At 42.0% G+C, this 15,796-nt stretch overlaps 1 protein-coding gene across 1 annotated transcript in view; it reads left to right on the forward strand.

Annotated features, from left to right (window-relative positions):
- The window catches only part of AQP8 (aquaporin 8), a 29,019-nt gene extending 15,471 nt beyond the window's left edge, over positions 1 to 13,548 (forward strand). Inside the window, exons 3-6 of the mRNA XM_073636507.1 lie at positions 4,919 to 5,045; positions 6,208 to 6,422; positions 9,619 to 9,753; positions 12,072 to 13,548. Coding sequence (XP_073492608.1) covers positions 4,919 to 5,045; positions 6,208 to 6,422; positions 9,619 to 9,753; positions 12,072 to 12,114 — 520 coding nt within the window. The 3' untranslated portion in view covers positions 12,115 to 13,548. The remainder of the gene's footprint in view (positions 1 to 4,918; positions 5,046 to 6,207; positions 6,423 to 9,618; positions 9,754 to 12,071) is intronic.
- The last annotated feature ends 2,248 nt before the right edge of the window (positions 13,549 to 15,796 follow it).

Genomic DNA, 15,796 nt, shown 5'->3' on the forward strand with positions numbered 1-15,796 from the left:
GCCAACTGGTGGTGTGGGTCAGCCTCTGGAAGAGCCTGGCAGAGAGAGTCAACTTAAGAGCCTAGTCATCCACTGGCTTCTTATATTACTTATATACTCCAACAGTGAGAATTTCCTGCCATAATTTCCAACTCTGTCTTTTTCCATCTGGCATTTTCAGGGTGCTCTCTCCAATTAACCTACAAGCTTGTTGTTGAAAACAACCCACACAGACATAGGGAAAACATACTAGGGAAAACATACATGGTGTTCACAGTAGGAATTGAAGCCAAGATGCTTTGAAAGAGCATTAACCATTCTCCTACCTTGGCATTAGAATTTAAAGGTATTGCAAATCAATAATACTTTTATTGCTCCAAGAAATTAATGAAACGAAAATACCTGTACATCAAAATCCTGCATGGTTCTGCATTACACTACACCTGAAGCCTGTATTATTATATTAAGAGGGCAGCAGCAACCAATCAAATTTAAACCAATCAGTGGAAAACTTTAAAAGGTGAATTCAAATTGGTTGCTACACTCTGCACCTTGCTCATGTGAGTGTCTGTTGTTGCTGTATCTTTGCAGAATTGCTTTTCACATTTTGTCTATATTGTACGTATTCGCAAAATCAATTTAATGTCAATTGCGTCCTTTATGCTTGGGAGGTGTCTGTGTTGTAACCATTAACTGGCATACATCTGCTCTAACCATTAACTGGCATTTAAGGGCAGAAAAACAAATAGTTATGCTGGTGAGCCATGCCTTAGATAAGAAGTGATAATATTGCTTTTCCATTGTCAAAACCTCCTATCTAGTCATTTACTCTGCGTATACAAACACATACACCTGACTAAGCTTGATGGAATATAGGAGGCTGGAGGGTTTAAAGGATGTGTCTCTAGCAAAAAGCAAGGCAATTCACCCGTAGGTTTGGATTGGGTAAAGATTCAAACTGATAGATTCGCTGCATGTTTACTCTATTCACATAATCCAGAAAGCAGGTCGATCTCTAGGTTTCTAGGTTTAGCCCTCCCAGTTTTTCTTCTTGTTTTTGCATAGGTCACTGGTGGTTTACACAGACCCGAACCTAGGATGCCAACATTTTTAGTGGAGATTGCAGCATCTTTTTTACAAACAGACTTTACTGGCTGTGAAGAGCTAGAGATGAGCTGAGGCATAATGAACTCAAGCTCATCAGTCATTGCCGACCCCCCCCCATATCTGTTTTATCTTCCTGGGTGCCTCAGGGTCCGCCAAACCCGAAGCATTCTGCCTGAAATCGGTTTCTTCCAGCTACAGTTTCAAAACTCAGCCTTGCGTCCCCCACCACCCTCTAACCAGAGTTTCAAATGATATTTTCATGAGTGTATCATGCTCAATGGGGAGAGAAAGACAAAACAACAGGCGCCTCTTAGTAAGACTGATTAAGATTTAATAGCCAAATGCATTAAAAGACTCACATGTAGGTATCTGTTATCAGGCACATGGAAGTCCAGTGTAGTCACATTCTATCTCTGCAGTCAGTATGGTTGTACGCTCTGTTTGTCCATGCAGCCGGCGTCCTGTTCCAAAGGAGACTTCCGGTATTCTGGCGAGATCCAAAGCAAGGCCTGGAGCGCAGCCGGACGGTCACAGAGAGGGCTGGAGTGCAGAGTTCGGTGAAGTGACGTTACTGCCGTAAAGCAACGCGTTTCTGAGCATGCGCACCAAGGGAATGCTCCTTTTTCAAGAGCTTTCAAGAGCATGAAAAAGGAGCGCGCACCTTGTGTATTCCCTTGGTGCACATATTTAGAAACGCGACGCTTTACGGCAGTAACGTCATTTCACCGAACTCTGCACCCAAGCCCTCTCTGTGACCGTCCAGCTGCGCTCCAGGACTCGCTTTGGATCCCGCCCGAATACCGGAAGTCTCCTGTGGAACAGGACGCCGGTTGCATGGACAAACATAGCGTACAACCATACTGACTGCAGAGGTAGAATGTGACTACACTGGACTTCCCTGTGCCTGATAACAGATACCTACATGTGGATCTTTTAATGCATTTGGCTATAAAATCTTAATCAGTCTTACTAAGAGGCGCCTGTTGTTTTGTCTTTCTCTTCACATATTTGGAATGGCTTCAACTCCCTTCACAAGGCTGCCCTATCAATACAGACTGTACATCTCACACAGAGCTGTTTAAGCTCAAAGGACTATTGTATGAACTTGCATTGCTTACCATTATACTATAACCTGCGCCGCTACGCATTGTTTTTTCATGCTCAATGGGGCTCCGGGGCACTCAGGAAGATTAATAAAGTAGGACCTCTGCTTGCCTGCACTTGATAGCTCAGTTTTAAAAAATATAGTTTCAATCACTAGAACTTTAACACACCAATGTAATTTCAAAGCCATTTGTAATATTTTTTAAATCTGCAGCTTCCATAAAAAAATTAATAGGTGACAACTCTTTTTGCTTGCCTCTTAATTGTGCTCTTGCATTGTCACCCTGTCACAAAGGCTTCTTCCGGAGACTACAAGTGGCCATTTTAACACGCATTATGTAGGCAGGGTGCCCACATAAGGATACCCACCATGATAAATGTCATATCGCCATTTATGGACTGTATGTAGACAGTATTTTATTATTATTAAATCTATTTTATTTATAGCCAGTGTGAGCAGTGCTGGCTTCCTTTAATACATACATGTGTCCAAAACACATGCAGACCTCAAAACTCTAAAAAAAAATAAACATCTCTTTTGGGATTAATAGAAGTTTGGCATTGATTTAAAGATGAACTCCAGACACAACTCTCATTTAAATATATTCTTCAATAGCCACAAAATATATCAATCCACTTGTGCACCAAATGTCTTTGCAAAGCCAGATATTACTTGTGGGAGCTGGAGGAGGAACCCAGCAGGCTCCACCCATTACAGGCTGTCTGCAGAAAACTACAGGAGGGGGCGGAGACAAGACTAGTCACCCTGCACTAGCAGAGAGAGCAGCAGTGAGCAGTCTTTATTACAGGAAACTCATGGATCCACTGGATTACTGCACAGGTCTGAAAGAAATACACAAGGACCAGCAAGATTCAAGTGATACACATGCCCCTTGTATTTGGACAATATTTGCTTATCCTGTGTTAGGTTTCTCAGGCGTAGATAGGTTAAGTAACATATTTTACATTCTTTTAATGCAATTGGTAATTCTGAGAATCACATTGATCTCTTAAACTGAAATATAAGATTTTTTTCTTTAAAACAAGAAGCCTCTCATCTTCCACCAAGTGACCGAAGTATCAGTTCCTTCACAACATTTTTACCTACATTTTTTCAGCTTAGCGTGCTGGGGGACCCTTTTTATTGGTGGGATTGAGGCTAATGGCCTTGTGGGCAGGTGCAGTCTACTTTCTGCACAGCAGGTGGTGCTCTTCCACAGCAGCACTGCAGTTGGAGAGGAAGTCAAGAGGAACATGGTTCCTCTATGGTTTCCTGAGTCACTGGGGAAGCTATCCCATTGGATGCTGTCTCCCCATGTGACTCTAGCAACTATCTTGGGGCAGGAAGAGCCTTTTTAAGGCCCAGGCTCCCAGGATTGGCATGCTTTTTGTGAGTGAGTAGAGTAGGGACAGATACCCCGCCTGGTAGGGACAGAACTAGCGGCAGGGAAAGGTTCCTGATGAGGAGGGAAAGCATAGGGCTTGCAACTTCTCTGGATATCTTCCTTCTTGGAAACAAGATGTCCAGGCCACATTCTGCCCCTCTCAACAGGCACTGTCAGTTTCGGCTGAATCCTGCTCTCTACATGCTGTTGGACCTGCAAGGTTTCCTGGCGGGGCTGCCTTACCACCAGGTTATTTGTGAACTGTCTTTGCAATATTTCAAGAAGTTCTTCCATTGCACTTGAACTGTGTGTATTATTCCCTCTGCACAGCGCTGCACCCCACCTACAGCCTACCGGCCCTTTAATAAAATATTTCGAGTGTGTTTTGGGGTGGCAGGACATCCCTTGGCTCATTCTTATTTTAAACGTATTTATATTATTTTGAAGCTGAGCTCTGGTCAAAACAATTTATTTAGTTTTGGATAGTGTAGGGAAAGGGTTAGAACCCATCAGGTTTTAAATGCTGCCTGTGCCTCTGTTAAAGAAATGGTTCTGTTAGATTGTACTGTAAATGCATAGCCCAGCTGCAATGATTTCCCTCACTTCCTGTTCTCTCTGACACCCATCACCTGGGCGGGAAGTGAAGGAAGAGCTCCCCAATTGGAAACAGGCAACAAGAAAAGTTGACCTTAACCGATCAACACTATCCAATGCTAAAATAAAAATCTTTGGCTGAAGTTGGGATTTGAGAATCATATTTATTTTATCACACATTTTTTTTTAAATATTTTTATTGGGTCATACAGATCAAATGATACATAGTGACTTTGACTTATAACATGATTGAAAACTTCGTACAGATGTTACAAAATTGGTACACAAAGTTTTTCTTATTTCTTATTGTTTTAGTAACCTTTTAATTTTTTTTCCGTTTTTTAAATGTTTCAGTAGCAGTGATATAAATATAGTTAACACATCCTGGATTCAAAATATAACCATAGGCTTTAATGTTGCGGGGTGGGGGGCAATGAAGAGGAAGTCAAGTAATCTCATGGCATTATGTAGGAGCTTGAGTTATAAATAAGGCTTCAGTCAAGTAGAAAGATGGTAGAACGTGTCCAAATGGATAATAGGGTCAATGGTCATTGAGCTAGCAGGGGTCTGTAGGTGAGCGATGGGAAGTAGCTGTTGTAATTTACATAAGGATTTGTAAATATGGAAGTAGCACATAATAGGTCTATCTTATCTATAATGGATATATTAGTGTCAATTAATTAATTAATCTATTTTGTACTGTTTCAGTGGTGTCTATTAATGGATTAATAGATTTTGTATTATTTCAGTGGTGGCCACTTCAACCCGGCCGTATCGCTGGGCGCCTGGATAATTGGAGGACTCAACCTTGTCCTAGTAGTGCCGTACTGGGTCTGCCAGCTATGTGGTGGAATGATTGGAGCAGCACTGGCCAAGGTAAGGGAGCCACGGTCACTTCAAAACTTCACAAATACTGTACCTGTCTGTAAATCCAATATTTTGATGAGAAGGAAAGTAGGATAGGGTGAACATGGGTTTCTTTTATTGCAATATGAAGATTTTAGTGTATTTTTGAAGTGTTATGGCGAGTACACACGATCAGAAATGCCGCCAGCAAAACTCCGATGGGAGCTTTTTGTCGGAAAATGCGACCGTGTGTATGCTCCATCGGTCTTTTGCTGGCGGAATTCCAGCCAGCAAAAGATTGAGAGCATGTTCTCCATTTTTCGGTTGGGAAAAGTTCCTATCTGAAAATGCGTTCGTCTGTATGCAATTCGGACGCGCAAAAAAATCAAGCATGCTCGGAAACAATTTGACGCATGCTCGGGAGCATTACACTTCATTTTCTCTGCTCGTCGTAGTGTTGTACGTCACCGCGTTCTTGACGGTAGAAAGTTCAGAGAACTTTTGTGTGACCGTGTGTATGCAAGGCAAGCTTGAGCGGAATTCAGTCGGAAAAAACATCCAAGTTTTTTCTGACGGAAAGTCCGATCGTGTGTACGCGGCATAACTTTAAAGTCTACTGTCCCATGCCCTCTGGTCCTCCCCCCTCCCATGTGTATTTTTTCCTTTTTTATACTTAAACCCTTGAGGCTGGTCACAGGCTGCTACAGGGACCTCTGCCTCTTGGTTTAGTCTCCAGTGATGGGTGCTCCTTAATGATGCAGATAGCATCCCTGACATGATGATGTCAGAGCCATTTGCTGCATCATTATACTATGAGTTAAGGGCATCATGGTTGCCCTCCCTCTATAGGGGGAATGCCCATGCCACCTTGCACTCACAAGAAGTGGGTTGAAAGATGCGAATCAGAGGACTGGCCCTGGAAGGCAGATTATTCTGTGGGGGATAATGTCAGAAAGAAGGTGAACAGTGCACCCAGAACTGCTTTAAAAAAAAAAAAAGCTAGGGCATCAATTTTTTATAGAATTTTTTTTTAAACTGGAGTTAGGCTCAAAAGCGGACACAATCTTGTTAGCCTTGCCACACAAAAACAGGCTACTGTGTTGGTTGCTTGTGATACATAGATGTGAATGGTGTTAATATTTGTTGCACTTTCATAAAATGTAAAGTACTTACCGATCTTCGTTGTTTTCAGGCCCTGACTCAACTAGAATTTTATGAGAGATCAGCTGGTGCAGCTTTCAATGTGGTGACCACTGATTCCCAGGTTGCCCGAGCCATTGGAGCTGAAATAATCATGACATTCTTCTTGGTGTTGGCTGTCTGCATGGGGGCCATTAATAAGAAGACCACTACTCCCCTGGCTCCCTTCTGTATTGGCTTCACAGTGGCAACGGACATCTTGGCGGGGTAAGAGAAACATACACTTATTCAGAAACATTTAGCCTGGTTTCACACATGTGCGGTGCGAATTGAAGCTCAGGTTTCACTGGGGAGATAAAAATCTCCTGTTCAAAGGATTCATTGCGTTTTTGCTCAGGATTAGAGAGCAGGGAGAGGGGGAGGGAGGGGGGGGGGGAGAGGGGGAGGTGTAGTGAGGAGAAAGAGAAAATCCTTGTTCAGAACGCAATGCATCTGCGAATCAGATGCGTTCCCATAGGAGATAATAGGCTTGTAGTTCGCACCGCAATGCCCAAAAAACGCACACGTTTTTTGTGCAATGCGCAGTGCGAATGTAACGCACATATGTGAACCAGATGCATTCATATGAATGTATTTTAAAATGTCCTGCGAATTAGATGCGGTGTAAGCCGCATCTAATTCGCATAGGTGTGAACCCGGGCTCACTGTCTTTAATAAAGTTAAAAAAAGGCATTTTTGAATAGTGTTTGATATCCTAATAAACATGGCCGCCTGCTTCCTCCACTGCTGAGTGTTATAGCACCCTCCTGTGGCAAACAACAGTACAATATTCTGTTTAACCACTTCAGCCCCGGAAAGATTTACCCCCTTAATGACCAGGCCATTTTGTGAGATTCAGCACTGCGTCGTTATAACTGACAATTGCGCGGTCGTGCGACTCTGTTTGACAACAAAATTGACATCCTTTTTTCCCTACAAATAGAGCTTTCATTTGGTGGTATTTGATCACCTCTGCGGTATTTATCTTTTACACTATAAACAAACAAAGAGCGACAATTTTGAAAAAAAAACCCAAAATGTTTTACTTTCTGCTATAAAACATTTCCAAAAAAATATGGAAAAAAAACAAATGTATTCATCAATTTAGGGCAATTTGTATTCTGCTACATATTTTTGGTAAAAATATCCCAATAAGCGTATATTGATTGGTTTGCGCAAAAGTTACCGCGTCTACAAAATAGGGAACAGATTTATGGCATTTTTATTATTTATTTCTTTTTTTACTAGTAATGCTGGCGATTAGTGATTTTTAACGGGACTGCAACATTGCGGTGGACAGATCAGACACATAACGGACATTTTTGACACTTTTTTGGGAACCATTGACGTTACTACAGTAATCAGTGCTAAAAATATGCACTGTTATTGTACTAATGACACTGCCAGAGAAGGGGTTAACAGCAGGGGACGATCAAGGGGTTAACTGTGTTCCCTCACTGTGTGTTCTAACTGTATGGGGGAAGGGCTCACGGGGACAACACACAGATCCGTATTCCTGCATAGCAGAAAGACAGGATCTGTGTGATCTCCCCTATCAGAACGGAGATTTGCCTTGTTTACATGGGCAGATCCTTGTTTTGTCACTGCGGGGAACGATCGCGGGTGGCCGGTGGACATCGAGTCCGCCAGACCCGCTGATTGGCTCCCCTGTTGGCCAATGGGAGCGCACGCACGCCTCCAGTGGCGTGCGCGCGCCCACAGATCGCCGTATATGAGCCCGGCATACACCTACGGCGATTTGCGCAGCCGAGCCAACCTGCCACAGTATAACTGCGGCGGCTGGTCAGCAAATGGTTAAAGCTGAACTCTGGGCAGATATAAAACACACACATTATTGCAGATGTAACCATTAATATTTCATTAAATTTGTTTTTTTAATGCAAGCGGTGTACTTGATTTTGAATTAGTATCAGCCTCTTGCAGTCTCCAAAATTTTGAGTAGTCACTAGAACAGGTATAGAGAATTCTCCAATGAAGACACTAGTAATGGTGATCCTGGTGAATACCAGGAATTTGTTCACTTTGGGGAGGTTTACTCTGACCCCTCCTAACTTTATCCAAAACAAAAAAATAAAAAAAGTTTTGCCTTTAATTCTACTTTAGGTCATAAAAGGATAGTTAGCCACCACCATCTGATAAGTCTGTAAGTACTTATATCTTTAACCACCTTCCACCTTGCCTATTGTAATAATACAATTATCCCAGGTAGACGTCATATGACGTCCATCCATGGGCACGCCTCGTGCATGCCCTAGGGCAGTGATGGCAAACCTTGGCACCCCAGATGTTTTGGAACTACATTTCCCATGATGCTCCACTACACTGCAGAGTGCCAGAGCATCATGGGAAATTTAGTTCCAAAACATCTGGGGTGCCAAGGTTCGCCATCACTGCCCTAGGGGCTGCCCAGCCACGCGATCTTAGGGTTGCCACATCATTCCTTTAATCCAGGACACACATTAATTACACAGGTTCTGAGGCTGATTTAATGCAGATAGGACATTAATTACCACCTTAATCAGTCACAGAACCTGTGTAATTAATGTGGGTCCTGGATTAAAGGGATGACGTGGCAACCCTACACGATCTGTGACCAGCAGTGTCCACTGGACAGGTTGCAAAGGGCCTTTTGATGACCTTCAGTGAAAATTGTGAAACTTCAACTTTAAAGCGATCACTAGATTAGAGTTATAGGCAGCAGAATGATATGCCAATCTTGACTTTTCCTGCAAAAGTCGAACGTGGCCCCTTCCTTCTCCATTTCCTAAACCAACCTATTGCTAATACTAGGGTTGGGTTGCCTCAGCAGACAATTGGGAGGCTTTGGAGGTGGGAAAGACCTATTTTACAAATAAAAATGCATATAAATTCAGCTGCTTGAATCTTAGGATCTTCTGATCATCTTCAAATGCGTTTTTTTTTTTTCTTGGAGCCTATTCACAACTATGGGTTGCAATAATGCACATTTTACCTTGTGTTAATGCAACACAAGGCAACAGACCTACCACTGTGCATTGTGTCGCGGTGCATTCATTTTGTAAGGCATCCCAGTGTACTAATACATCGCCCCTGAACTGCATTGTATTACAATACACAGCAGGTGTGCTGTGATGCAGTGGGTGGGGGAAAAATGTGCAAATCCATTTTTGCCTGTGTTTTAAAGCACAGGCAGCCCATTCATTTGAAAAAGCTGCCTTAATCCAAAGCACTGTAACCCGTGCCACAATGCACATTAAAGCACCAGAACGCAGCTGAGAGATGTGAATGAGCTCTCAAAGTAACTGTCGCTTGTGCATTTTTATTTCATATGCTGAATTACATAGGTTAATGATACGGTTTCTTTATGTTTTACCCTTTACTGCACCTGGCTGATATTTTACACTCTCTTCTTGCACTATTACAGAGGAAGCATATCTGGAGCATGTATGAACCCTGCCAGAGCCTTTGGTCCTGCTGTAGTAGCAAATTACTGGGCCTATCACTGGATATACTGGGTGGGACCTATGATTGGAGGTCTGTTAGTTGGCGGTATTATAAGGTAAGAATATAATTTTATTCTTTGTGTGTTTCTATTAATATACAGTGCATCCGGAATGTATTCACAGTTTTTTACTTTTTCCTCATTTTGTTATGTGACAGCCTTATTCGAAAATTGATTAAATTCATTATTTTCCTCAAAATTCTACAAACAATACCCCATAATGACAACGAGAAAGAAGTTTGTTTGAAATCTTTTCAAATTTTTTAAAAAATAATAAGCTATGTGCTTATGCTTAGAGTCGTTGTCCTGTTGGAAAATGAACCTTTGCCCCAGTCTGAGGTCCAGAGCACTCTGGAGCAGGTTTTCATCAAGGATGTCTCTGTATATTGCTGCATTCATCTTTCCCTTGATCCTGATTAGTCTCCCAGTTTCTGCCGCTGACAAACATCCTCACAGCTTGATGCTGCCACCACCATGCTTCACTGTAGGGATAGTATTGGCCAGGTGATGAGCAGTGCCTGGTTTCCTCCAGACATGACGCTTGCCATTCAGGCCAAAGAGTTCAATCTTTGTTTCATCAGACCAGAGAATTTTGTTTCTCATGGTCTGAGAGTCCTTCAGGTGCCTTTTGGCAAACTCCAAGAGGGCTGCCATGTGCCTTTTACTGAGGAGTGGCTTCTGTCTGGCCACTCTACCATACAGACCTGATTGGTGGAGTGCTGCAGAGATGGTTGTTCTTCTGGAAGATTCTCCTATCTCCTCAGAGAAACGCTAGAGCTCTGTCAGAATGACCATCGTGTTCTTGGCCACCTCCCTGATTAAGGCCCTTCTCCCCTGATTGCTCAGTTTGGCCGGGTGGCCCACTCTAGGAAGAGTCCTGGAGGTTCCAAACTTCTTCCATTTACAGATGATGGGACCTTTAATGCTGCAGACATTTTTCTGTACCCTTCCCCAGATCTGTGCCGCAATACAATCCTGTTTTGGAGGTCTACAGACAATTTCTTGGACTTCATGGGTTGGTTGGTGCTCTTACATGCACTGTTAACTGTGGGACCTTATATAGACAGGTGTGTGCCTTTCCAAATCATGTCCAATCAGCTGAATTTACCACAGGTGGACTCCAATCAATTTTTAGAAACATCTCAAGGATGATCAGTGGAAACAGGATGCACCTGAGCTAAATTTTGAGTGTCATGGCAAAGGCTGTGAATGCTTATGTACATGTGATTTTTTCTTTTTTTCATTTTAATAAATTTGCAAAGATTTCAAACAAACTTCTTTCATGTTGTTCTCATGGGCTATTGTTTGTAGAATTTTGAGGAAAATAATGAATTCAATCTATTTTGGAATAAGGCTGTAACATAACAAAATGTGTAAAATGTGAAGCGCTGTGAATATTTTCCGGATGCACTGTATCTACAGGACTGCAAGGATCAGTCTACCCCAAAAGTGATATTTTAGTAATAGATACAATCTGGGGGATTTAATATTTGGCTAGTGCCTTGCATCATTGGGACGGTAGCAGGGAAATCTTGGTACCATAATTCTCCTTTGATTATATCTCCCCTGCTAAATCTAAGGTGTCCCTTACTGATTCCTTTTAGATTCTTTTTGCTTTTTTACTAACTCATGGATGTGCGTTGAGGGCCTATTTAAAATAAAACGTGCAACTCAATTGCACTGACGTCCCAAAACAATGTGTCACCATAAATATGAGATTGCACTCACAAGTAAGGTTGGACCCCCAAAGTGTACTGTATAGTTAACGGGGATGTATAGAGGCTTTTTTATTCTTTATTTAGTAGTTCCACAATTGACAAACTAGTTACATATCCAGATTCCAGAGATACTGTATAATAAAGTGAATTGTCAAGTCTTGTGAATAGAGATCATAAAATATATCAGCGAGGGGACAGGAAAGTGACAGCCACTTTGAATTACTAATTGGCATATGGGGATAAAAAGCTTCTTACACAAAACCAAATAAAACATAATAGTAAAGTCAATGTGTACAAGTGTTTTTTTTCTGGGTAGTAGAGTGAGGGAGCAGAAATAGACTAAAAATGGATTTTGTAAAATTATGTTTTAGGCACATAAATATGAAATATCACATAGAAAGTTTATGTATTCTAATATCTGTCCACCAGGTGGAGCTTTAAAACATCCACACAAGTCAGTGAGTCAGATCAGTAACATCTCCCCATCCATACAGCTCCTTTTAGGGTTTCAATCAGAGAAAAAGGCTGAAAGCAGACTACTACTGTGCGATCTCTTTTGATAACCCATAGTGCTCTGATAATCCTTTTGTCGTACATTAAATGTTTTTATTTACATTAAAACAAACTATACAACTGTCACTTTTCTCTTTCCCAAAGGTTACTGCTGGGAGACCCAAAAATTCGCCTTTTCCTGAAATGACGTCATGTGAAGAGCTTTCCCTCCGCCTGTGGTGCTCTTGCTGGGCCTAAAGCAGATGACACAGTTTCACCAATTGCCACCACAGAATTACAGACCTGGAGTCAGACTCATGAACTTTCCCAGCTGGCCACAGAAACCTGGAGAGAGGACCCAGCAAATTGCTCTGTGAACCCACCTTATTCACCATCAAGTCAATGCCAGAAGCTAAGCAGCGATAGGGGAGATGAAACAGCTCTCTTATCACACAGCTACTAAGAGGACTGTGGATGGCTCTTTCATGCACTGCCCATTATGAGTACTCTGATCAACGCCTCAGTCTGTCGTGGTCCCAGGGCAACCTGGGATTACTAAATGTCCACACCTACTGAGCCAAGCCTGGTACTGCAAAACAATAGATTGTGGAACACTTGGCTTGGAAGTCACAAACAACCATTTCTCCGTGTCACTTGACCACTGTGTGGTTTTCTTTTCATAAAGAGAAACTTCAACCAAGCTACCTAAAATTGTATTTCTAGTCTCTTAAATCGTTCCTGTATGTAAATAAAAAAAAAGAACAATACGTACTAGTCCATGGAGTTCAGCCTTGGCCTTCTGTCAGCCCAGAGATCTTCATTCCTCCTCTGTTATGGTGCCACCAGCTCAGACGTATGCCCCATACAGGTGCTAAACCTGTCCTACAGACCTGGCAGAGCTTCATGGCATGTTCGGACATGTGGAAACTTACGTTAAACCACTGACACATGTAAAGACATGGCACGCTTCTCTTCAAGGTTCCATATACTGGGTGAGATCTGCTGCTTTCTGCTCATGTGCAGGAAGGTTTTGCTCTGGCAAGTCCTATAGACCCATGGCATGTCTGCACATGCGAGCGGTGTGCGCACATATTGTGATTCACATGTCAAGGCAAGGAAGCAGAAGCAAAATAATAATAAAAAAGAAATAAGATTCTTCCATCTTCACAAACAGTGTATATGGAGGAATCTCCCTGGCCCGGCTATAGTATTCTGACAACCACCAGTGTCGGCTGTCAGAATACCCAAACAGTGCCGGCAGCCAATTCACTTCCTGTTCTGGTGAGAGATGTAAATTTTTAGATTTTTCCTCACTTTCTGTACAGATGTTCTGGTCATCAGGACAGGAGGGGAGTGCTAGGGGGGACAAAAATAAAACCTGACAGATGTTCTAACTCTTCCTTTTCAAATGTAGGTAGAGTTCAGCATCTCAGCCATTGTAGAACGTTATTAGATATGATACAGTAGCTGGGATGCTAAGATATGAGCACAAAGCTGAAACGATAAACTGAACCAAGTCAGTTACTTCATGTAAGCTATATTTATATTATTATATAACCTCCAATGATTGGTTTCAAGAATCAGTATTCAAGATATTGTGTAAGCTAGTAGATTGCAAACCAATAAAGCTGAATTCCAGGGATATATTTTATTGCATCATTATTTCGGTCCAGCCTGGACCAGTATAAGTGTATATTTGTCACCTGTGGGATCCCTGTGGAAGATGCATATTCACTGTAGTAGTTGCCACTACTATGAGTGGCTGCCCTGCTGTATAGTAACCACAGGGGGTTACCAACTTGGCGACGACATCATTCAAAGAATGATTTGCATTTTTTCCCAGTGATTGCAAGAAGTTCTCTGATTGGATGAGGTGGGAGGTGGGGCCATGATGTCATGCTCTCCACTTGGCCCAATCAGAGAACATCTTGATTCATTGTAAAAAAATACAAAGCATTCTGTGAAGGACGTCAGTGCTGAGTGGGCGCCCTCCTGTGTTCTATATGCAACAGGGCAGCAGCACAGGACTTAGATCACTGTAGTGGCAGTGACTGCTGCAGTGTACCTATACTTCCACAGCAGTTCCACGGGTAAGACATATGCATTCTTACAATGGTCCAATATATATATGTAAAGCGCTGCGTAAATTGATGGAGCTATGTACACTATATTACTAAAAGTATTGGGACGCCTGCCTTTACACGCACATGAACTTTAATGGCATCCCAGTCTTAGTCTGTAGGATGCAATATTGAGTTGGCCCACCCTTTGCAGCTAGAATAGCTTCAACTCTTTTGGGAAGGCTGTCCACAAGGTATAGGAATGTGTCTATGGGAATGTTTGACCATTCTTCCAAAAGCGCATTTGTGAGGTCAGGCACTGATGTGGACGAGAAGGCCTGGATCACAGTCTCCACTCTAATTCATCCCAAAGGTGTTCTATCGGGCTGAGGTTTAGGACACTGTACAGGCCAGTCAAGTTCCTCCACCCCAAACTCCCTCATCCATGTCTTTATGGACCTTGCTTTGTGCACTGGTCCAAATCATTTGGTGGAGGGGGTATTATGGTGTGGGGTTCTTTCTCAGAGGTTGGGCTTGGCCCCTTAGTTCCAGTAAAGGGAACTCTTAAGGCGTCAGCATACCAAGATATTTTGGACAATTTCATGCTCCCAACTTTGTGGGAACAGTTTGGGGATGGTCCCTTCCTGTTCCAACATGACTGCACACCAGTGCACAAAGCAAGGTCCATAAAGACATAGATGAGTGAGTTTGGGGTGGAGGAACTTGACTGGCCTGCACAGAGTCCTGACCTCAACTCGATAGAACAACTTTGGGATGAATTAGAGCGGAGACTACAAGACAGGCCTTTTCGTCCAACATCAGTGCCTGACCTCACAAATGCACTTATGGAAGGATGGTCAAACATTCCTATAGACACACTCCTAAACCTTGTGGACAGCCTTCCCAGAAGAGTTGAAGTTGTTATAGCTGCAAAGGGCCAACACAATATTGAACCCTACGGACTAAGACTGGGATGCCATTAAAGTTCATGTGCGTGTAAAGGCAGGTGTCTCAATACTTTTGGCAATATAGTGTATCTACCTGTAATAAAGAAATAAATATAAAATCCATACCTGAAGTTAAGCTTTAATAATTTGGAATACAAAACAAGGTCTTCCTGGCCTTTGACAGCACCAGTCACCAAAGAATGCTGCAAGCAGTACGTATTTTGGATATTGGATTTTATTATGGCTTTTATTACATAATGTATAAGTATTACATAGTATTACATACTAGCTCATTATGCCTTTGTCTTGCAGGTGTTAGTTTTCTTGTTTTTTATTAAAGTGGGTTTACAACCACTTTAACCGCTTCAGCCCTGGACGTTGTACCCAAACAAAATTTACGCCCTTTTTTTCCCCACAAATAGAGCTTTCTTTTAGTCATATTTGATCGCCTCCTCAGTTTTTATTTTTTGCGCTATAAACAAAAAAAAAGCGACAACTTTGAAAAAAAAAATGCATTTTTTACTTTTTGCTATAATAAATATCCACCAAAAATATATAAAAAAACTATTTTTTTTCTCAGTTTAGGCCGATATGTATTCTTCTACGTATTTTTGGTAAAAAAAAATCTCAATAAGCGTATATTGATTGGTTTGCGCAAAAGTTATAGCGTCTACAAAAAAGGGGATAGATTTATAGCATTTTTATTATTATTTTTTTTTTTTTACTAGTAATAGCGGCGATCTGCGATTTTTATCGTGACTGCAACATTATGGCCGACACATCGGACAATTTTGACACATTTTTGGAACCATTGGCATTAATACAGCGATCAGTGCGTTTAAAAATGCATTGATTACTGTAAAAATGTAACTGGCAGTGAAGG

The sequence above is a fragment of the Aquarana catesbeiana genome, linkage group LG06 (assembly GCF_042186555.1).
Source record: "Aquarana catesbeiana isolate 2022-GZ linkage group LG06, ASM4218655v1, whole genome shotgun sequence".
In the NCBI taxonomy this organism is placed as follows: Eukaryota; Metazoa; Chordata; class Amphibia; order Anura; family Ranidae; genus Aquarana; species Aquarana catesbeiana.